Source organism: Typopeltis vanoorti, chromosome 22 (assembly GCF_054136105.1).
Source record: "Typopeltis vanoorti isolate ZY-2024b chromosome 22, IOZ_Tvanoo_1.0, whole genome shotgun sequence".
NCBI lineage: Eukaryota > Metazoa > Arthropoda > Arachnida > Uropygi > Thelyphonidae > Typopeltis > Typopeltis vanoorti.
The window spans coordinates 59,751,300-59,768,396 of NC_143570.1; the positions used below are offsets into that span (position 1 = coordinate 59,751,300).

Genomic DNA, 17,097 nt, shown 5'->3' on the forward strand with positions numbered 1-17,097 from the left:
GCTCAAGCAAATCAGGCACTGGAATTATGTCTGTCAATTTATGTATGGAAGGCGGTGAAATCATTGTCCAGGAATAGGGAAACCTCTGTACTAACTCCATCTTGGTTCAAAAATAGCCACAATAGTCTTAAATAGAATTCAAACTCTAGTTTTTCAAAATCATTGCTCTGTTTTAGAGGTGTCACAACTCAACAAAAATAAATATGCAATTTAAAAGTGTCCACTAACAGTGATTAAAAAGACATGACAGGTGACTCTAAATACCTTAGAGAAAGATGTTGGAAGTTTTATTCCACATGGTTAGACTATAATAAATTTAGTTTAACCCTTTATCCAAGTGTAAGCAATTTGCACCTGAAGTATCTTCAGGACTGAGGCAACTCACATTTGCATTATGGGAGATACCAAGACAAATGATGAGAGCTTAGTCCACCTTTACCATGAGTTGCCTCAGTCCTGAAGATACTTCAGTCGCAAACTTTGTTTGCTTACACTTGAATAAAGGATTAAACTAAATTTATTATATCTTATTAAACCTTATTTGTTGCTGGCAGTATTCACATCTTTAGTTATGCTATTCTATCTCATCTTCCCTTTATATGTTAGGCTCAAAGGCCTGTCACAGCAAAGTACTTGGATTCAGAGAGACCTAATTAATGGCCTTATAGGTTAATCCTATCTGCATAGTGTGCTAACTGTTAATTGTGTATATTCCCTGATCAGTTTGTCTATTTTGGGGATGAAATACCCGATTTTACAGGTGAGAGGGAACTCTGCTACCGAGACTGGCTAACTCACCTTTAGCTAAAAGTTCTTTGCATCCTCGAAAGGAGTGACCTAAGTCTTTCCAACCAAAGGACAGATCTATGGAGGCTCTTTTAAACTTTTAGTAATTCATCTTAACAGCACAGTAACGTAAGCATGATGTTAAAATGTTTTCTTTCATTAGTGTCCAACTAAGCTTCTTATTTTATGTAAGAGCAAATTTTTTTAAGGTTTACTGGAGTTCCACTGCTGGAAAATCAAGTAAATAATCCAATAGAATGAGTTTTAATACAAGATAGTTAGCTAGAGAAGATAGCTAATCTATCTTTTTACTGGTAGCTGGGCATGCTGATAGGAAGCACTGGCTCAGGGGAATACTGAATGTAGCCAATGATCATGATGGGTAATAAAAAGGTATAGGGGAATTGACAGGGATTTGAAAGTTAGGATAAGTAGAAAACAGAGAGAAGTTGAGTAAAGTGCAAGGAGAAGAAAAAATAGAATGCACAGTTGCTTTTGATGGTTAGAAACATTTTAATTATTTGCATGGAATATAATCATCTGCCAGCTTGGTACTCTTTAAACAACAAGCTGCAGGTTTAAGTCTCATGGCATGGATATTTGTGAATGCCTGTTTAGGTGATAAATGAATTTCAATGCAAATTTTAATTACTTACCAGAGGCTTGGAGTAATACCACATATGGTTTCTATAGGAATCCCAGATTATCTATCTCTTTGCCTATTCATTGTACTGACATGCTATAGATTTCCAACCTTTTGTGAGTGTGATTATCATAAAAATAAGGTACAGGTTTTGTGTACATTTTGAGGTGTATCTACTTTTAAAATTACAAGTATACACAATAACAGAATTGTGGTCTCACAATTTTAAAAGTCCAATATTCAGGTCAACTGCTCTGAAAATACAGCAATACTAATTTCAGATTAATGTGAGATATTTAAAAAGGAAAAAAAAAAATACATTCTAATCCCTTACCTACTCTCACTGAAATCTTTCTTCTTTCTTCCCCGTTTCTTTGGTTGTGGAGGTGGAAGGGGTGGTGGTGGTGGTGTATCATCAAAATCTTCATATTGAAATGGATCTGGCTTTACTACCTGCCCTAGAGTTTCAAATACCTGACTTCCACCTGGAAATTCCCCATCTCTTACTTCCCCCTCTTCTCTATAGCCTTCAGCACTTTTAAGCTGCCCTTGTCCATTTGCTACTCCACATGTTACTGCACTTCCCTCCATACTCTCTTCACTAGAAGGAAACATACTAGATCCCATACTATAATCTAGTGGCTCTTGATTTGTTGTGGTACTTGGAGTCAGATAGGTGTAATGATTGTACTGATCTTCTTGCCAAGGCCAGTCTTCATTATGACCATAAAGTGTACTACTCGATAATGGACCCAAATAAGAATATTCTGCAGTCTGATGATTAGGGGACATCTGTGATAGAGTAGTATGACTATCACCTGACCCTGATTCTCCAGGTTCTTCTTTGACCCTTAAAATAAAAAATATATAAAACTGTTTAATATTAACAAGACTATAAATTACTAAAGCCACATTAAAGGAATGGAAGAATGTAATGAAATTTAAAGAATCAATTTATTTTTTCATTAAAATAAATGAATAATTTTTTTAAAAAATATGAAGTTGTTAATTTGAAAAATCTGACACCTTTCATTCCAAAAGTGGCAGGGACTCTTATCCCATCTCTGGAAACCGGTAGGCAATCAATCTCCAGCTCTCACTATCACTGAGGCTAAGTGAATAACCACAGCCTGCTAGATAAGTGGTAATGCATCCTAATCATAACTAGTATTCATTGTACTGAGTTCTGAGATTAATTCTGATTATTCTGAGTAGTGGGATTAAAGGCACAAGTTTCTTGTGAAATACAAACCTCACTTGCCTAAGTTGAAGACCAAGTAACTGAAATCATCTGAAAAGATGAATTAATTATTTAATTACATTAAATTAATTTAATTGCCTTAGCACATAATTAAATACATGGACTACTTTATTTAAACAGAAGCAGGCAGTAGTACTAATGTACTATGTTTATGAATATAGTTACCAACATTTTAAGGTGAACAGAAAACTGAACACGGCAGCTGCTAACACACAAGAAAGCCTCTCCCAACCAACTTAACTCTACACTGGTGTGGCCTGTTTCCAAAAATGGAGGGCCTGAAACATCAGATAAAAACTGCTGTCTCAAAAATTTACTTTTCTTAGTTGGAGAAAATGCTAACCATATCCCTAGGTGGTGTAAGTATTTTCTTGTCCAGTGAAAAACTGCCATTGAAGTGACTGCTGCTATGTTTGGTCAACAAAGCAGAATCTCCATTTCTCTGTTCCTCCACCATCTCTTTCTTACATACAGCATAAGTGATACCTACATGAGCAGGGTTTCAGAAATCCACTTGCTATGGACAAGTTATCACAGACAAGTGGCAAGTGAATTTTCAGCCACATTCTAAATGCATTCACAAAATGTATTGCCTTATTTATTTTTTTGCATAATTTACTTTTTTCCCCCCATTTTAAAACATTATATCATTCATCATCCATCGCAGTTGAAAATAGATCTTATATGACTAATTGAACTAATTTGTTCCTGCAAAAAGTTAGTTTGAATGGAGATACTCTCAAAAACATCTTTTAGCTGTTTCTTAAATGTGAAGTAATTCCTATCTATGATAACTGGTAGCACTATTTATATCTCGCCCACTCAAGTGTTCACAAAAAAACGCTCAACTTGCAAGTCATCACCAGCCTTATAAAAATTAGACATACCATTATGCAAAAATATTTATTTCACAAGACTGATTTTAATTTGTTTCACTACAAACAGAGCGATGGACTGCATTTGAATGGTTTTGGTGTGAGCCATTTGGAGAGACTGCTGCTGCTGCTGGAAGGTAGAGAAATGAGTGCAGAAAATGAATCTGATTAAACTCTTAAATAGTTATGCATGCAATACTGGGGTAAGCTTTATTTCACAATATGAAATTAGCTCAGTATAATTATATACTTGAACATACATGATGGAAAGGCTTCTCAATATTGTTATTTAACAATTATCTTGGAAAATGAGTCAGAGACCAGATCACATTGGAAAAAGTTAGTCTGGCTCAGTCGTCAGCATAGACTATTTTTTGTTCTTTTCATAAAATTTATTGTCTTTCCTAATGAATTATTTTTATCCATAATTTATAAAAATTCACCCTTCAATATGAAAACAAATGAAAACTACACTTTTCAGTTTTGTGAAGGGCAAAACTGAAAGCGAAGTTAAGTAACAAGAAAATATTAAAGACAATGGAGAAAATAGTTCTGATGTGTCATAAATGATAAACAATCAAGGCTTTCAAGACAAATGGCTCAGGGAATTTAAGTGGTTGTGCTATGAAGTCACATTCTGTAAGGTATAAAAAATATCCTGGGACCACTGACAGAAATCTAAATTAGTAAAAGGTTATCAAGGCCTTTTTAAAGGAGTGACACATTCAGGTTTCATGAGATATTCAATATTAACAAAAAATGCAGTGACACACACTTGACCAGAAATTGTCTGGGAAACAAACCTCAAGTTGCTTTCTGAACATTTTCAAACCCATCTTTCTAAAGTGTAACCTTAAAAGAAAAAGCATCTTTCCAAAGAAACATAGGTTTGAAAATGTTTGAACACCTGAAGTGCCTTCTTAATATAGCCTATTATAAAGCTAAATTTATTAAACCATTTACTAACTTCAAAACTTTCATAGACCCAGTAACAGAACAATATCAAAATACTATGAAATGCAAAGAATTTGTGTTCATTAATGCTGATTTTTGTAAAACAAAATAGTAGTTAAGGAAATCAAGGACTCGATTAGTGAATTGTCCTCTAGATGTTTCTACAGATATTTCAAATGAGGAGAAACTCGTTCATCACTTCAGATACATAGATAAAAATCGAAAGAAGGATTTGGTGACATAATTCTGTACTCAATGAAATCAGAAATCATTATAAATTAAACTAATCTAACCTTTATTGGTTGGAAATCATTAGAAACTAAACTAACCTTTATTGGTTAGGTTAGTTTATAATGAAAAAAGTAAGGAAAGTACTTCTTTTGCACTCAATGAAATCAGAAATCATTATAAACTAACCTAACCTAAACTAACCTGGATGTCGCATGTCAAACTAGATACTGGTACAGGAGAGGAACTGATCAGTGTTTTTCTCCATTGATGAGGAAAGAGGTACAGCAACAACGTTTATCTATAATCCCCATTCATCTGCCCACAACAACTTTTATTTGTTATCCCCATTTATCTGCTTGCAATCATTAAGCTTGGCCCACAACAAACTACGACTACGCTTTGACATGCGACATCCAGGTTAGTTTATAATGATTTCTGATTTCATTGAGTGCAAAAGAAGTACTTTCCTTACTTTTTTCATTATAAACTAACCTAACCAATAAAGGTTAGATTAGTTTATGATTTCCAACTGATAAAGGTTAGGTTATGTTAGTTTATAATGATTTCTGATTTCATTGAGTGCAAAAGAAGTACTTTCCTTACTTTTTTCATAATAAACTAACCTAACCTAATCTAAGCTATTATAATTTCTATTGAGAATGAAAACCTATAAACATATTTTTATTACATTTACCAGGCTCCTCTAGGAATTATTCACTTTAACCAGTTAAAGTGATTAATTCTTGTAAATTATTCACTTTAACCAGTTAAAGTGATTAATTCTTGTAAATTATTCACTTTAACCAGTTAAAGTGATTAATTCTTGTAAATTATTCACTTTAACTGGTAATTATTAATAATAACCGGATTTATCACTTTAACCGTAACATATAAACCTACTGTATACAAGTACACATATTACACACACTGCTTGGAAAGAAGTCAATGGACACCACCAAGGTGCATAATGTAACGAGTCACATGTTTGTAGCTAGTATTTTCGAATATTTTTGAAAATCAGAATATGATGGTCCCAAGTCAGTGCAACGGTGTTCTGGCGAAATGACTGTGAAAAGGGAACTCATGGAGTTTGAAAGAGGCATGATAGGATACCGTGTTGCAGGCCTATCTGATTGGCAAATTGGGACACAATAGGGAGACTTATTGCTGCCTGAAATGTACCCCTTCAGAAAACAAATAATGCCTTATCCTTGCTCTGAAGGAGGAGTGGATCAGTTTGCTTCAAGAACTCCTGAATCACTTGGTGCTAAGTATGGTACGATGTTGTGAGAGCTGCATAGCAGTTCAGACGAACATATTACATACTGAAATGTCTATCAGCATAATTTTTTGTAAGCACCATACATAAATTCCTTAACTACATCCTTACGAAATTTGTATGAAATTTAAAACACATTTTTTTGTGTAATATAATTTATAGTATGCTGGCAATAAATTTAGTTTGGTCATGATACTTTTTTCATATACATGTAGTTCGTCCTTAGCTTTTGGACACCAGTGTATAACTGTGCAGAATCTTGTCCATCTTTCTCCTGCTTCTGTTTATCAAGATTTAACCATTTTTGTTATTTATGGTTCTCTACTTCTGGACTCCATTTCTTGTTTATGTTTCTAATCTTTTGTTTTATATTCACCATATATTTATTGATATCCTCACACTATTCCTCTAGCCATTTTGCTTTCTCTCTCCTAACTGCATTTTCCAATTCATTCCATTTTGTTCTATACTGTTCAACCATTTTCACAGAGATGTCTCTTCTAATCATTAATTCTCTTTATTCTCTTGTGAGATCCACCTCTTCTTTGACTTTTCTGTCTTTGAGACCATTTGTTTTACCACTTTCCTGATTGCAGACACCACTCTGTTGTTCTATCCTCCAGTACCTTTTTTTTACAATAGATTTCAGTTCTTCCTCAAGCATTTTCCTATACACTTTCCCTGTAATTTCCTTTCTCAGTGTCTTCATATCACTCTTACTCTCATACTGTGGCATAACTTGTTGCTTGAGCTTCAAATTAATATTGGCAATGATCAATATCAGCTATTATCTGCTTCCAAGTCTGCTACTTCAAAAACGGCATACTGAACTGATGTGGTCCATCTCTTGCTTATGAGCATCATATCTAGCATGTTCTTAGTTCTATCTGGTGATCATAAGTCCACTTCCTGTAGTATTTTGCTGGAGTTGTGTGGTGCAAATTACCATGCCATGCTCCAGGCAAATTCAAGCATTCTTTCTCCTCTTTCATTGTTTTCTCCATATCCATATTTATCCATTACTCTTTCTCATCCTTCACTATCCTTTCCAATCTCCTCCAATAATTAGAATATCTTTCTTTGGTTCTGATTTCAAGGCTATTTCCAAGCTGGTATAGAAACCAATTCTTCTTCAGTACTTTATAAAGTGGGTGTGAACATACCTGAACTGCTGTGATGTTAAATGATCTTGCTGAAGTTTTGCACTTATTCTTTCATTAACTGGTTTGTATCCTAAATAATGCTTCTCTTCCTCTGTTACTGAGAAGAAATCCAACTCACACCTCATGTTTTATACTATTGCCAGACCAAATATAATTTTTCCGCTTCATCTCCCCTGAATCAATCCAGTGCATATCCACTAATCCAAGAATGTCACAATGGTATCACTCCATCTCCTTACAAAGTAAATCACACTTTCCAGGAGCTTATAAATACATTCACATGCACACATACAGCTTGAAAGAAGTCCAATAGATACTCCATGGGTATGTAATGGACACCCCCATGCCATGCAACAAGTTACATGTTTGTATAAATTAGAGAAATGTGATGCTCTCATGTCAGTGCAACTGTGTCCGGGTGAAATAGCTGTGAGAAGGGAAATGACAGAGTTTGAAAGAGGCATTGTTGCAGGCCTATCTGTTCAAGGAATTGGGCCATTCCAGGCCAACAATCAGTGATACTATACTGAGATGGGAACTTAGGAAATCAACAAGTACTACCCACAGTGGATAACCCACCACACTCACCAAATGTGACTTAGGGTGCTACGAAGGATATGTGTTCACCATTCATTGGTGAACACATTGAATGCAGAGTTATGGGCATCAACTAGAACAAGAATATGCACAAAAACTTTCAGAATTGAGGCTCAAAACATGAGTTCTCATGGTGGGACCATTACATGCAAGCACCAGATTACCCGAACCAACATGCAGCATCGTCTTCAGTGGCTGAAAGCGCACATACAGTGGGACTTGAAAGCTTGGAAAATTGTGTTATGGAATTATGAATCACGTTACACCCTCTAACAAGCAGATGGATGAGTGTCGGTGTGGCAAATGCCTGGTAAACCTTTATTACTAGAGTATGTAACTTCAACAATGAAATTCAGAGGTGGCAGTGTGATGGTATGGTCCTGTTTTTCCTTGTTTGGTTTCTAATCTCTGTTTGTGGTGCAACGAATATTGAACTCTGAGTAGTATCTTAACATTCTGGACAACACAATGCTTCCTACTTTGTGGCATTTTTACAGAAATGACTATTGTCTCTTTCAACAAGACAATGCATCTTATCATAAGGCTGCTACTGTAACTGCATAGTTTGTGGACATGAATGTCACCACACTTGAATGGCCTCCATTAGCCCTGATCTCAATCCTATTGAACATACACGACATGAACTGAAGCATCAGGTGAGGTCAAGGAATGTCCACCCCCCCACAATAGTACAGGGCCTCATTACATGCCTAGAAGAATGGTCCAAAATTTCCTTTGATTGCCATCATGTGCTTGTGGAAAGTATGCCCCATACAATTGCTGTAGTCATCTCAGTGAAAAGAGGTCCTACATCTTATTAAGGTGGGTGCCATGGCTTTTTGTTCTTCACACTATGGTGTCCATTGACTTTTTTCCAAGCAGTGTAAATTTGGAGCGAGTTCATTCCAACCAGTGAGTTTTTAGCATCAAATTCCCTACACATATTAAATGACAACACTAATACCCCCATCATTTGAAATTGCTAGAGGAAGCAGCTTAACTGACTTGACAATAACAAACAATGCTATTTTATCCCAGATTTCTGAATGGAGATGTGAGGAAGAAGAAAATCGTTCACATCGCATATTAAGTTTCATCATTAGCAACAAATATTTAAACGGAATGCACAATTCAAACCAATGCAGTAACTTTAAGCACATAATGGAGAAAATCAACCTAAATATATTTGCAAAAGCATTGAAAGGAAATTTGCACCTGCACCGTCTCTACCGAACAACAGCCTAACATACACAAGAACATCAGCACAAGCAGATATACACTTCCTTGTTTTTTCTGAACTTTCATCATATCTGAAAAAAATTCCTCAACCAAACACTTAGAATACCCAAGCTAAAGATTGATGGAAAAAAATCAGTACTTTATCATATGCTCACAGTTCCAACCTATTGAAATCATTCTAAGTGTTGGATATCAGTAGCATTTTTTATTACCTTGACTATCTTTGCATTATCAGGAAACAACTGAACATCTCCTGTGAGGGCTTTAAAAATATCCTGTACAACATATCTCTATAACCATTGATATATATGTAATTCATAATAAGTATGCATATTCATGCATTCACATACATTTGCAAAAACACTGAAAGGAGAATTGGCAAGCCTAATCTCAGAGCATCACTTCACTGTCACCAACAAACAACAGCTTAAGCTAGACAAGAACTTAGCCATCTGGGCATCAGCACAAGCAGATATAGACTTCCTTGTTTCCTAGCTTTCATTATGTCTGAAAAAACCTTCAACTAAACACTCAGAATACCCAAGAAGCTACAGATCGACTTCAAAAAATCAGTACCTTGGTGGAATGATGGACTTAGTCTTAAGAAAATGCATTAATGCATTCAGATGACCATTCTTGGTATCCTTAATTTATATTATCAAAGAATCTACAACAATCAAAATTTAATACAGTGTAAATGACAGAATTATTATAAAGCCAAATACAGCTATCAATCCAAAATTACAAATGCAAAATGCAGATTATGGAAAAATTTCTGTACTGGCCTAACATTAATATGCCTAAAGATGCAAGAGTTCTGTCTAATATGTGAAGTGACTTCTGGAAGATATAACGGAAATGCCAACAATGATCCAAACCTCTACGAATTTCCATTTCACTATAGTAAGTGGCTTCACTCCAGCAAAGAAAACATATATTACAGAGAAGGAAAGCACTGAAAGTGATGAATAACACATATAATACACTGATGGAAGTAAAACAGAAAGAAACATCAGTTGTTCCCTCATAGTACATTATAGACAGTCCATTGTACAAGAACACTGTTTTAAACTGCACCCCCTCCCCCTCTGTTCAAACAACCAAGCAGAACAAATGGAAGATAATGAAAGTTCCAGCTCTCTGCCGCTCCATGAATCTAACTTCTATTGATGAGAACTCAATAAAGGGTCAAACTGGTTTGGATTATGACCCTTTCCATAATGCATGACAATATACAGCTATGAAAGGGGTATTCTGTGCATCATGGGATGCTGAGGCAATTTTCTGCTTTAGTCAAGAGCCTCTATACTGGGGAATGAAACAGTAGGTATACAGTTGTAAACCTTATTATTCTGCATTCCTTATTTTTTTTATTTTTTATGATTTTTGTGAATAACAAAAGTGAATAATAAAACAATACTGGAAGGCAGAGAATGCTGAAAAGTTTCAACAGAAATGAAGTGAAAAATTTGATACACTTCCACCAAGTAGGCTAACAATTTACAGAATACACGATAAATTTGATCAGAATGGATCCATCTGTAATGCACCAAAGAGTGGTCATCCTGTCAGTGTTACTACTCCTGAAAATGAAATATTAGTTGCTCTTGCATTTATTAAAAGGCCCAAGCTTTTAGTGAATTAGGCATTCCCGGCAGATCTTTGGGTTGTCTGATGTAACATTTAGGTATGAAAATGTATTGGCCAAGATTAATACATAGATTATTAGAGGATGACCTTTTGCAATTATCAACGTTTTTCCCCCATAATAAAAACTGTATACCTACTTTTACATACCTGTGTACATAAATAGTATAGTTGTGAGGAAACTTTAAGTTCAAACTTTAATCTTTTACCCAATTTCAGCTTAAGTAAAGGATTAAAAGAGGAACAACTTCTTATTAAACATAATTTAAATTTAGAACCAATGAAATTCTTTGGATTTAGAAGGATGTTAAAAAAAAGAGACAATTAAAACATGTAAGCAATAAAATGATAAAAATATTTGAAATCCTATAACAGTGTATATGGCATTTCATTTGACATATTCAGATGAAAATAGGAAGATAATAGTAACAGTAAGGATTTATGTTCTTATTAAGGATGGGATGCTATTTTACTTCCTTTAATGTCTCCAGAAGTTTATGGTATGATTTTGTTCTAACTGCAAGGGTTTGTGAAAGATTATTACTATTTATTTTGAAATACTGGTATTCTGAATATGTTAACAATGTTTTAGATTGTTCTGGCCTGAGAAAGAGAAAATTACAACATAAAAAATAAGGTTTAAAATTCATATCAAAATTTAAAATGATTTTATGATTTAATATTTTCTTCTTGTGATTTAATCTAGTTTCAGGGATTCAAAATTAAAGAGCTACTCAAGAAAACTTAAGCTTGCTAATCAATTAACATAGTCATGCTGAACAGACACAAATCATCTTGTAGTGTACTTGACTTTGAGAATAAGAATTTGCCTCATACTTCATGTCTACATAGTGGTGTGAGTGTGTGCTTCAACAGAAATCAAACTGCTTGGAAGGAAATTAGAAACCAATAATTACAGGGAAATATTATTATTTAGTCAATATAATTAAATTACTAAACGTGTAAACACATGCCAACCAACATTAATTAGATGAATCACACGAGAATGACACATAGTGAAAGATAGGTACGAATACAAGTACCTGATAATTTGCAATTGTATCGTGTGTCCAATAAGAAGCTGCAAAACGGAAAGAATTAAATATCATCATATAATCTCTACACATTGCAGGCTTGCATTTATGATGAGTATAATATATGTATAAAAAAGTATGATTGGGCGGTTAAAAGTTCTGATAAACACCTAGAACAAGAATGATATTAAAGCAACTGATATAACCACAAGAAAGAACACCTTAAAACCCTTTAAGCCATGCTTCATCAAATTGTAATAATGCGTCATTTTTCTTTTAGGATATATATATAAGAAAACATAAAATTAATTAAATTCATAATATAAATGATATAAAGAGAGGGAAAGAGATTTGTTTGCAAAATATAAATAACTAACCAATAATAAATAGCACCTGGTAGCTAAGTAAATGATTGTAGGAAGGAGACATATCAAACTAATTAATGCTGATCAGATGATTCATCTAAGTGTGAATTAATGGAGTGCTAAGTGAGCAATCATCCTACACAATTTGTTGTGCTTATCATGTTTATTTCTTTTTTTTTTTTTTGTCTGAGAAGATTTTTAGTTGATAATGATTGTTATAGTCAGTGTACACTTTTTTTACATAAAATAATAAATCATGGATATTACTACTATACAGCTAATTTTCCTATTTACACAGCTTTTTTTTTTTTTAACAAGGTTTTGAAAGAACGCGGTTTAGAAAACAAAGGCAATTCTATTTTTACACGGTATATTTTGATTTAACAACGTTCAAATGGCTCTTATTTTTAAAATTTCTGTTTGAATTAGTTCTGTTAAAAAAGGGTATTTCCATTATAATTATCATTTCCTAGAACGGTACATATGTACTTAAGTTTTGCATGCATAATATCAAATTAGTAAAATTAATTATGATTTTCAGATATTTTCATAACATTATCCCACTAATCACGATGTCAGATAATTCAGTTAGACAAAAGAAGAAAAGGAAAAAGATGTTTCATTAGAAACTAAGATCCAAATTTTAGATCGCTTAGCAGCTGGACAAGGTTCAACATCCTTAGGAAAATATTTTGTATTGAACGAAGCTACCATGGGAACAATTAAGAAAATGAAGAGGCCATTAGAAAATCTGTTCTTTATGGAACAAAATTAGGTGCCAAGTCATCATCATATACGATAGACATTATACAAGTGAAGATGGAAAGGGCCTTAGTGATGTAGGTAGAAGATTGCACCTTTAGATGTCATTTCCATCTAAAGGAATATCTTTAGATGGAAATGTCATGTATGGGTGTACAAACAGATTTAGAAAAGGAGCCAACAACATCAAACAACAATTGTGTTTTTTCTGCAAGCACAGGTTGGCTTACAAAATTTCTCAAAATATATGCACTTTGTAATGTAAAAATAAAAGGAGAAGCCACATCTGCAGATGAGCCAGCAGCTAGGGAATTTCTTTCAAAACTGACCAAAATTATTGATCCATGTTCTTGAGATTTTTAGGGCATCATTACTATTGAGATTAGAGCGGTTGATTAGAATTTCACAGACTTAAAGAAGTCTGTTTGAATACATTTGTATTCAAAATATGCACCCAGGTTTTGGTGTGATGAAAGGATCTTTCCATTCAATTCTTCTTTTTAGAATATTCAGAGCAACACCAGAAAAGGCCAGTATTACATTTAATGTAATACTGGCTAATAATAGTCTGTGTACTTCCTCCTGACTCAGACAGGAATTGTGCATTAAACACAGTACACTCCAGGGTGGCAAGGGAAAGAAGGGGATGCTTGGTGGAGTTGAATAAGTTCTTTAATTTTTTTATGAAGTTTAAAGGTGGCATTAAAGTTGCATTTGTGAGTATTCTGTTTCCCTTTAATGTATTAAATAGCTACAGTTTTATTGTAATCTAGTTTTTTTTTTTAATTTTTAGGTGCAGCCTTGTTAAGAATTTTGTTGAAAATATAATATGCTAACCACTCGACAAACCAGCCTGGTTTGTCGAGTGGTTAGCGTATCTGCTCTCCAGCCAAAAAACTGTAGGTTCGAATCCTGCCGTGGGCATGGATGTTTTTGATTGTCTGTGGAAATAGCAGTGGTAGTGGTCAGCGGTAGATGCCATTGGTGTAGTTGGTGATTGAATGGTGGAGACAGTGTTGTAGAGCAAGTGCCCTCCCTTGATGAGCCCTTGGACTCCCTGGAGCTGCCTAATAATAATATTTCTGCTGTAGCCATTTTAAGGAACATATTGCTAATACTTTCTATTTTATGCTTAAGCACTTACTTGCTGAAGCAAATCTTTATATAGCTATTTAAGTGTGTTAATGACACCTCATTTTTGTACTGGATGGTGGAGTATGTATTGGCTGATATGCGTACAGTAAATATTATAGGACAGACTGCCTGAAGAAGTGATGTATATTCCGAAATGGAAGTGTTTCCATTTTCAAAGGTGAATTGTATATATATACAGTCGTCTCTCGACTTACGTTGAGGTTCCGTTGCATCCGGCAGGACGTAAGTTGGTACATTATATCAGCAGAGTTATAGGGGTTAGGGACTTAACAGTAATAATAAGTATACTGTCATTTTAAAATTTAAAACTTATTATAAAACTGTACTGTGCATTACTGCCACTATAAAACAGGAGAATAATCACCCAAATCTTCCTCCACAATCCCATCTTCATTACTTTCCCTATGTGAAGTACCAGGCTGTGGCTCTTCTAGTGTAACCTTTGTGTTTTTGATGAAAATGTGCAATGTGCTTTGCTTATTCCTCTTCTTCTTCTTTTCATCATAAATTTCTTTATAGCAAGCAAACGCATTGTGTACTTTCCTTTCTACTAATAAATAGCGTTCGACATTGGGGTCAAAAGTCCATGTCTTCATCCATTTTGAGAATATTACTAACTGCAGAGAACATTTCAATAAGGCCCTTCACTGTGAACTGTTTAACTACCTCTCCTTGTTTCTCTTTTTCCTCTTCCTTTTCTCGTTCTTCCTCTTCTGCAACACGTTGTTCCCCCAGTTCGACCAATTCTTCATTGGTCAACCCTTCAGGGGCACTTTCTATGAGTTGAACTATGTCGTCATCATTCACTTCGAGATTCAGATCATTTGCTAGACCTACTATTTCTTCACTCAATTAACAAATTTCTTCATTTTTTTCAAAACTTCCAAAATTGTGCACAAACCTTTTTAATGTCTTTTTCCATATGCCATTTATAAATTGGGAGATCACTTCATCCCAAACTACAGCAATAATTTTAATAGCATGATAAATATTGAATGCTTTCCAGAAATGCATGAGGTTCTGGTCGTTTCCTTCAGTAGCAGAAATGGCTTGTGAAAAGTTCTCCATAGATAATAAGCCTTAAATACTACAAGAACTCCCTAATCCATCGGTTGGATCAATGAAGTAGTGTTTGGAGGGAGAAACACGACCTTGAACTTGGTGAAGATCACTGATATAAGATGGTTGACCTGGAGCATTATATAGAATTAATAAAATTTTAAATTCTGCATTTTATTTCACACAACAGCTTTCCATTACACTCGTATTACAGGTGATTAAGGCATCCACAAACAATTTTTGAGTCATCCACAGCTTCTTATATCTCCACTAATGAACTGGAAGAGTATGCTTCCTAATGTTTTTGGAAGCTCGTGGATTCTCACTGTGCCATAACACAAATCGTTTCAGTTTATATCCAGTCACATCACCCCCTAACAGGATCGTAATATGATCTTTAAGAGCTTTGGAACCAGGCATAGATTTTAGCTTATTTGGATGAATTGTCCTCTCGGGCATTTTTTTCTGAAACAAGGAGGTCTCATCCATCTTAAATATTTGCTGTGGCAAATATTTAATATTGATGAGACCTCCTCATTTGAAATTATTAAAATTATTATCCAAAAAATTGGATAAAATTTTATCCAATATCTTCACAAACTCCTTGGCAGCCTTCTCATCGAAACTTGCAGATTCACCATACATTTTCACATTATGTAGTGCAAAACGCTGCTCGAATCTCATGAACCAACCGGAAGAAGTGTTGAATTTGTAGTCATAATCGGGTCCTGCTTTCTCCTTCAACATGTTGAAGAGACTTAATGCTTTAGCAGTTATGGTCATAATGCTAAGAGGTATGCGTTTTTGGTTCAGGTCCTCCATGCATGATGGAAGTAGCTTTTCCAATCACCAATAGGATAGGACCTTGTCGTTGCTTCTTCACCATTGTTGAACTTGCAACTTCATTTGAAGATCAATTGCTCGCCTCTTTTTCTGCAATTCTTCACCAGGTTTCTTAATTGGGCATGTAGGGGCCATATTTCACAAAATATCGCAAAATATTTAACGATAAATACACAAATAACCTATTTTTTTAAACACAAAATCAACAAAGCTGTTGAACCCACATGCTGACTGCCGATGGAGGTTGCCGCTGAATGCGCTGTTGCTAAATAAAAATCTTTTTACTTTACGCTAGCATCTTGTTTGAAAGTATAGTCGAAAATGTTATTTATTCCATTATGGGATCACAGACATATCTTCAAATGGACGTAAGTCAAGGAATGACTGTATTTGTGCTGTCTAAAGTTTGGTGGCTGTAGGGTCAGATAACAAAAGTATCATGAACACATACCTGAGAGCCAAACATTGGAATCTTAAAGTAAAGAAGTCTAAAGCATGTTGCTCAAACACTTCCATATAAAAGTTGACAATAACCCAAACATAGTACATGTGGAAAAGATGGTTGTGATATCAGATATAAATTTGTTCCTGTAAAAAAAAAGTTATGTCACTGATTGGGATATTTGAGAAAAGGATAAAACATCAAAACTGACTAGTAAATCACTGTTGAGTGAGGTGTTCTTAATTTTGTTTAAGAAGTGCTATTTTCATATATATATGATATATGAAAGGAAATGAGAAGGCAATAGCCTAATGACTCCCTGGGTGTCAACATTAGTATCATGGTTAGGTGATAATTAAGGCCATCTATACCTTCAACTATCAGCCAAAGAGGTATGTTCTTTGTATATCTTAGAAAAACTAAAATTTCTCGGGGAGTGAACATCACATAGAAGTTTCCAATAAATGTGCAGGAAGTGACCAACTTAATTCTATAATTTTCTTTTTCATCCAGTTAATTGGATTATATTTGACAATTTAATAGATATTGTTGTCAGAGACTAACTAATTAATATTTTGTAGGTAAATTGTTCAGTTTAAAATAACAGTAGCATTATTACCTTTATCAGCTTTAGTAATCACAATATCCTGATGTGCTTTTAATGATTTCACAGTTGCTAAATGTTATGGTGAAGTTACCTATTCTTTACTGTTATTTAAACTATTCTTCTTCTTTCTCAGCCTTGGTCGGTCCACTGCTGGA

General features: G+C 34.5%; 1 protein-coding gene across 2 annotated transcripts in view; it reads right to left on the minus strand.

Annotated features, from left to right (window-relative positions):
* Positions 1 to 17,097, minus strand: part of Tdg (Thymine DNA glycosylase) — a 234,747-nt gene that overhangs the window by 168,767 nt on the left and 48,883 nt on the right. For both annotated transcript variants that reach the window (XM_090412150.1, XM_090412151.1), the window contains exon 3: positions 1,764 to 2,279. In XM_090412150.1, coding sequence (XP_090268276.1) covers positions 1,764 to 2,279 — 516 coding nt within the window. The remainder of the gene's footprint in view (positions 1 to 1,763; positions 2,280 to 17,097) is intronic.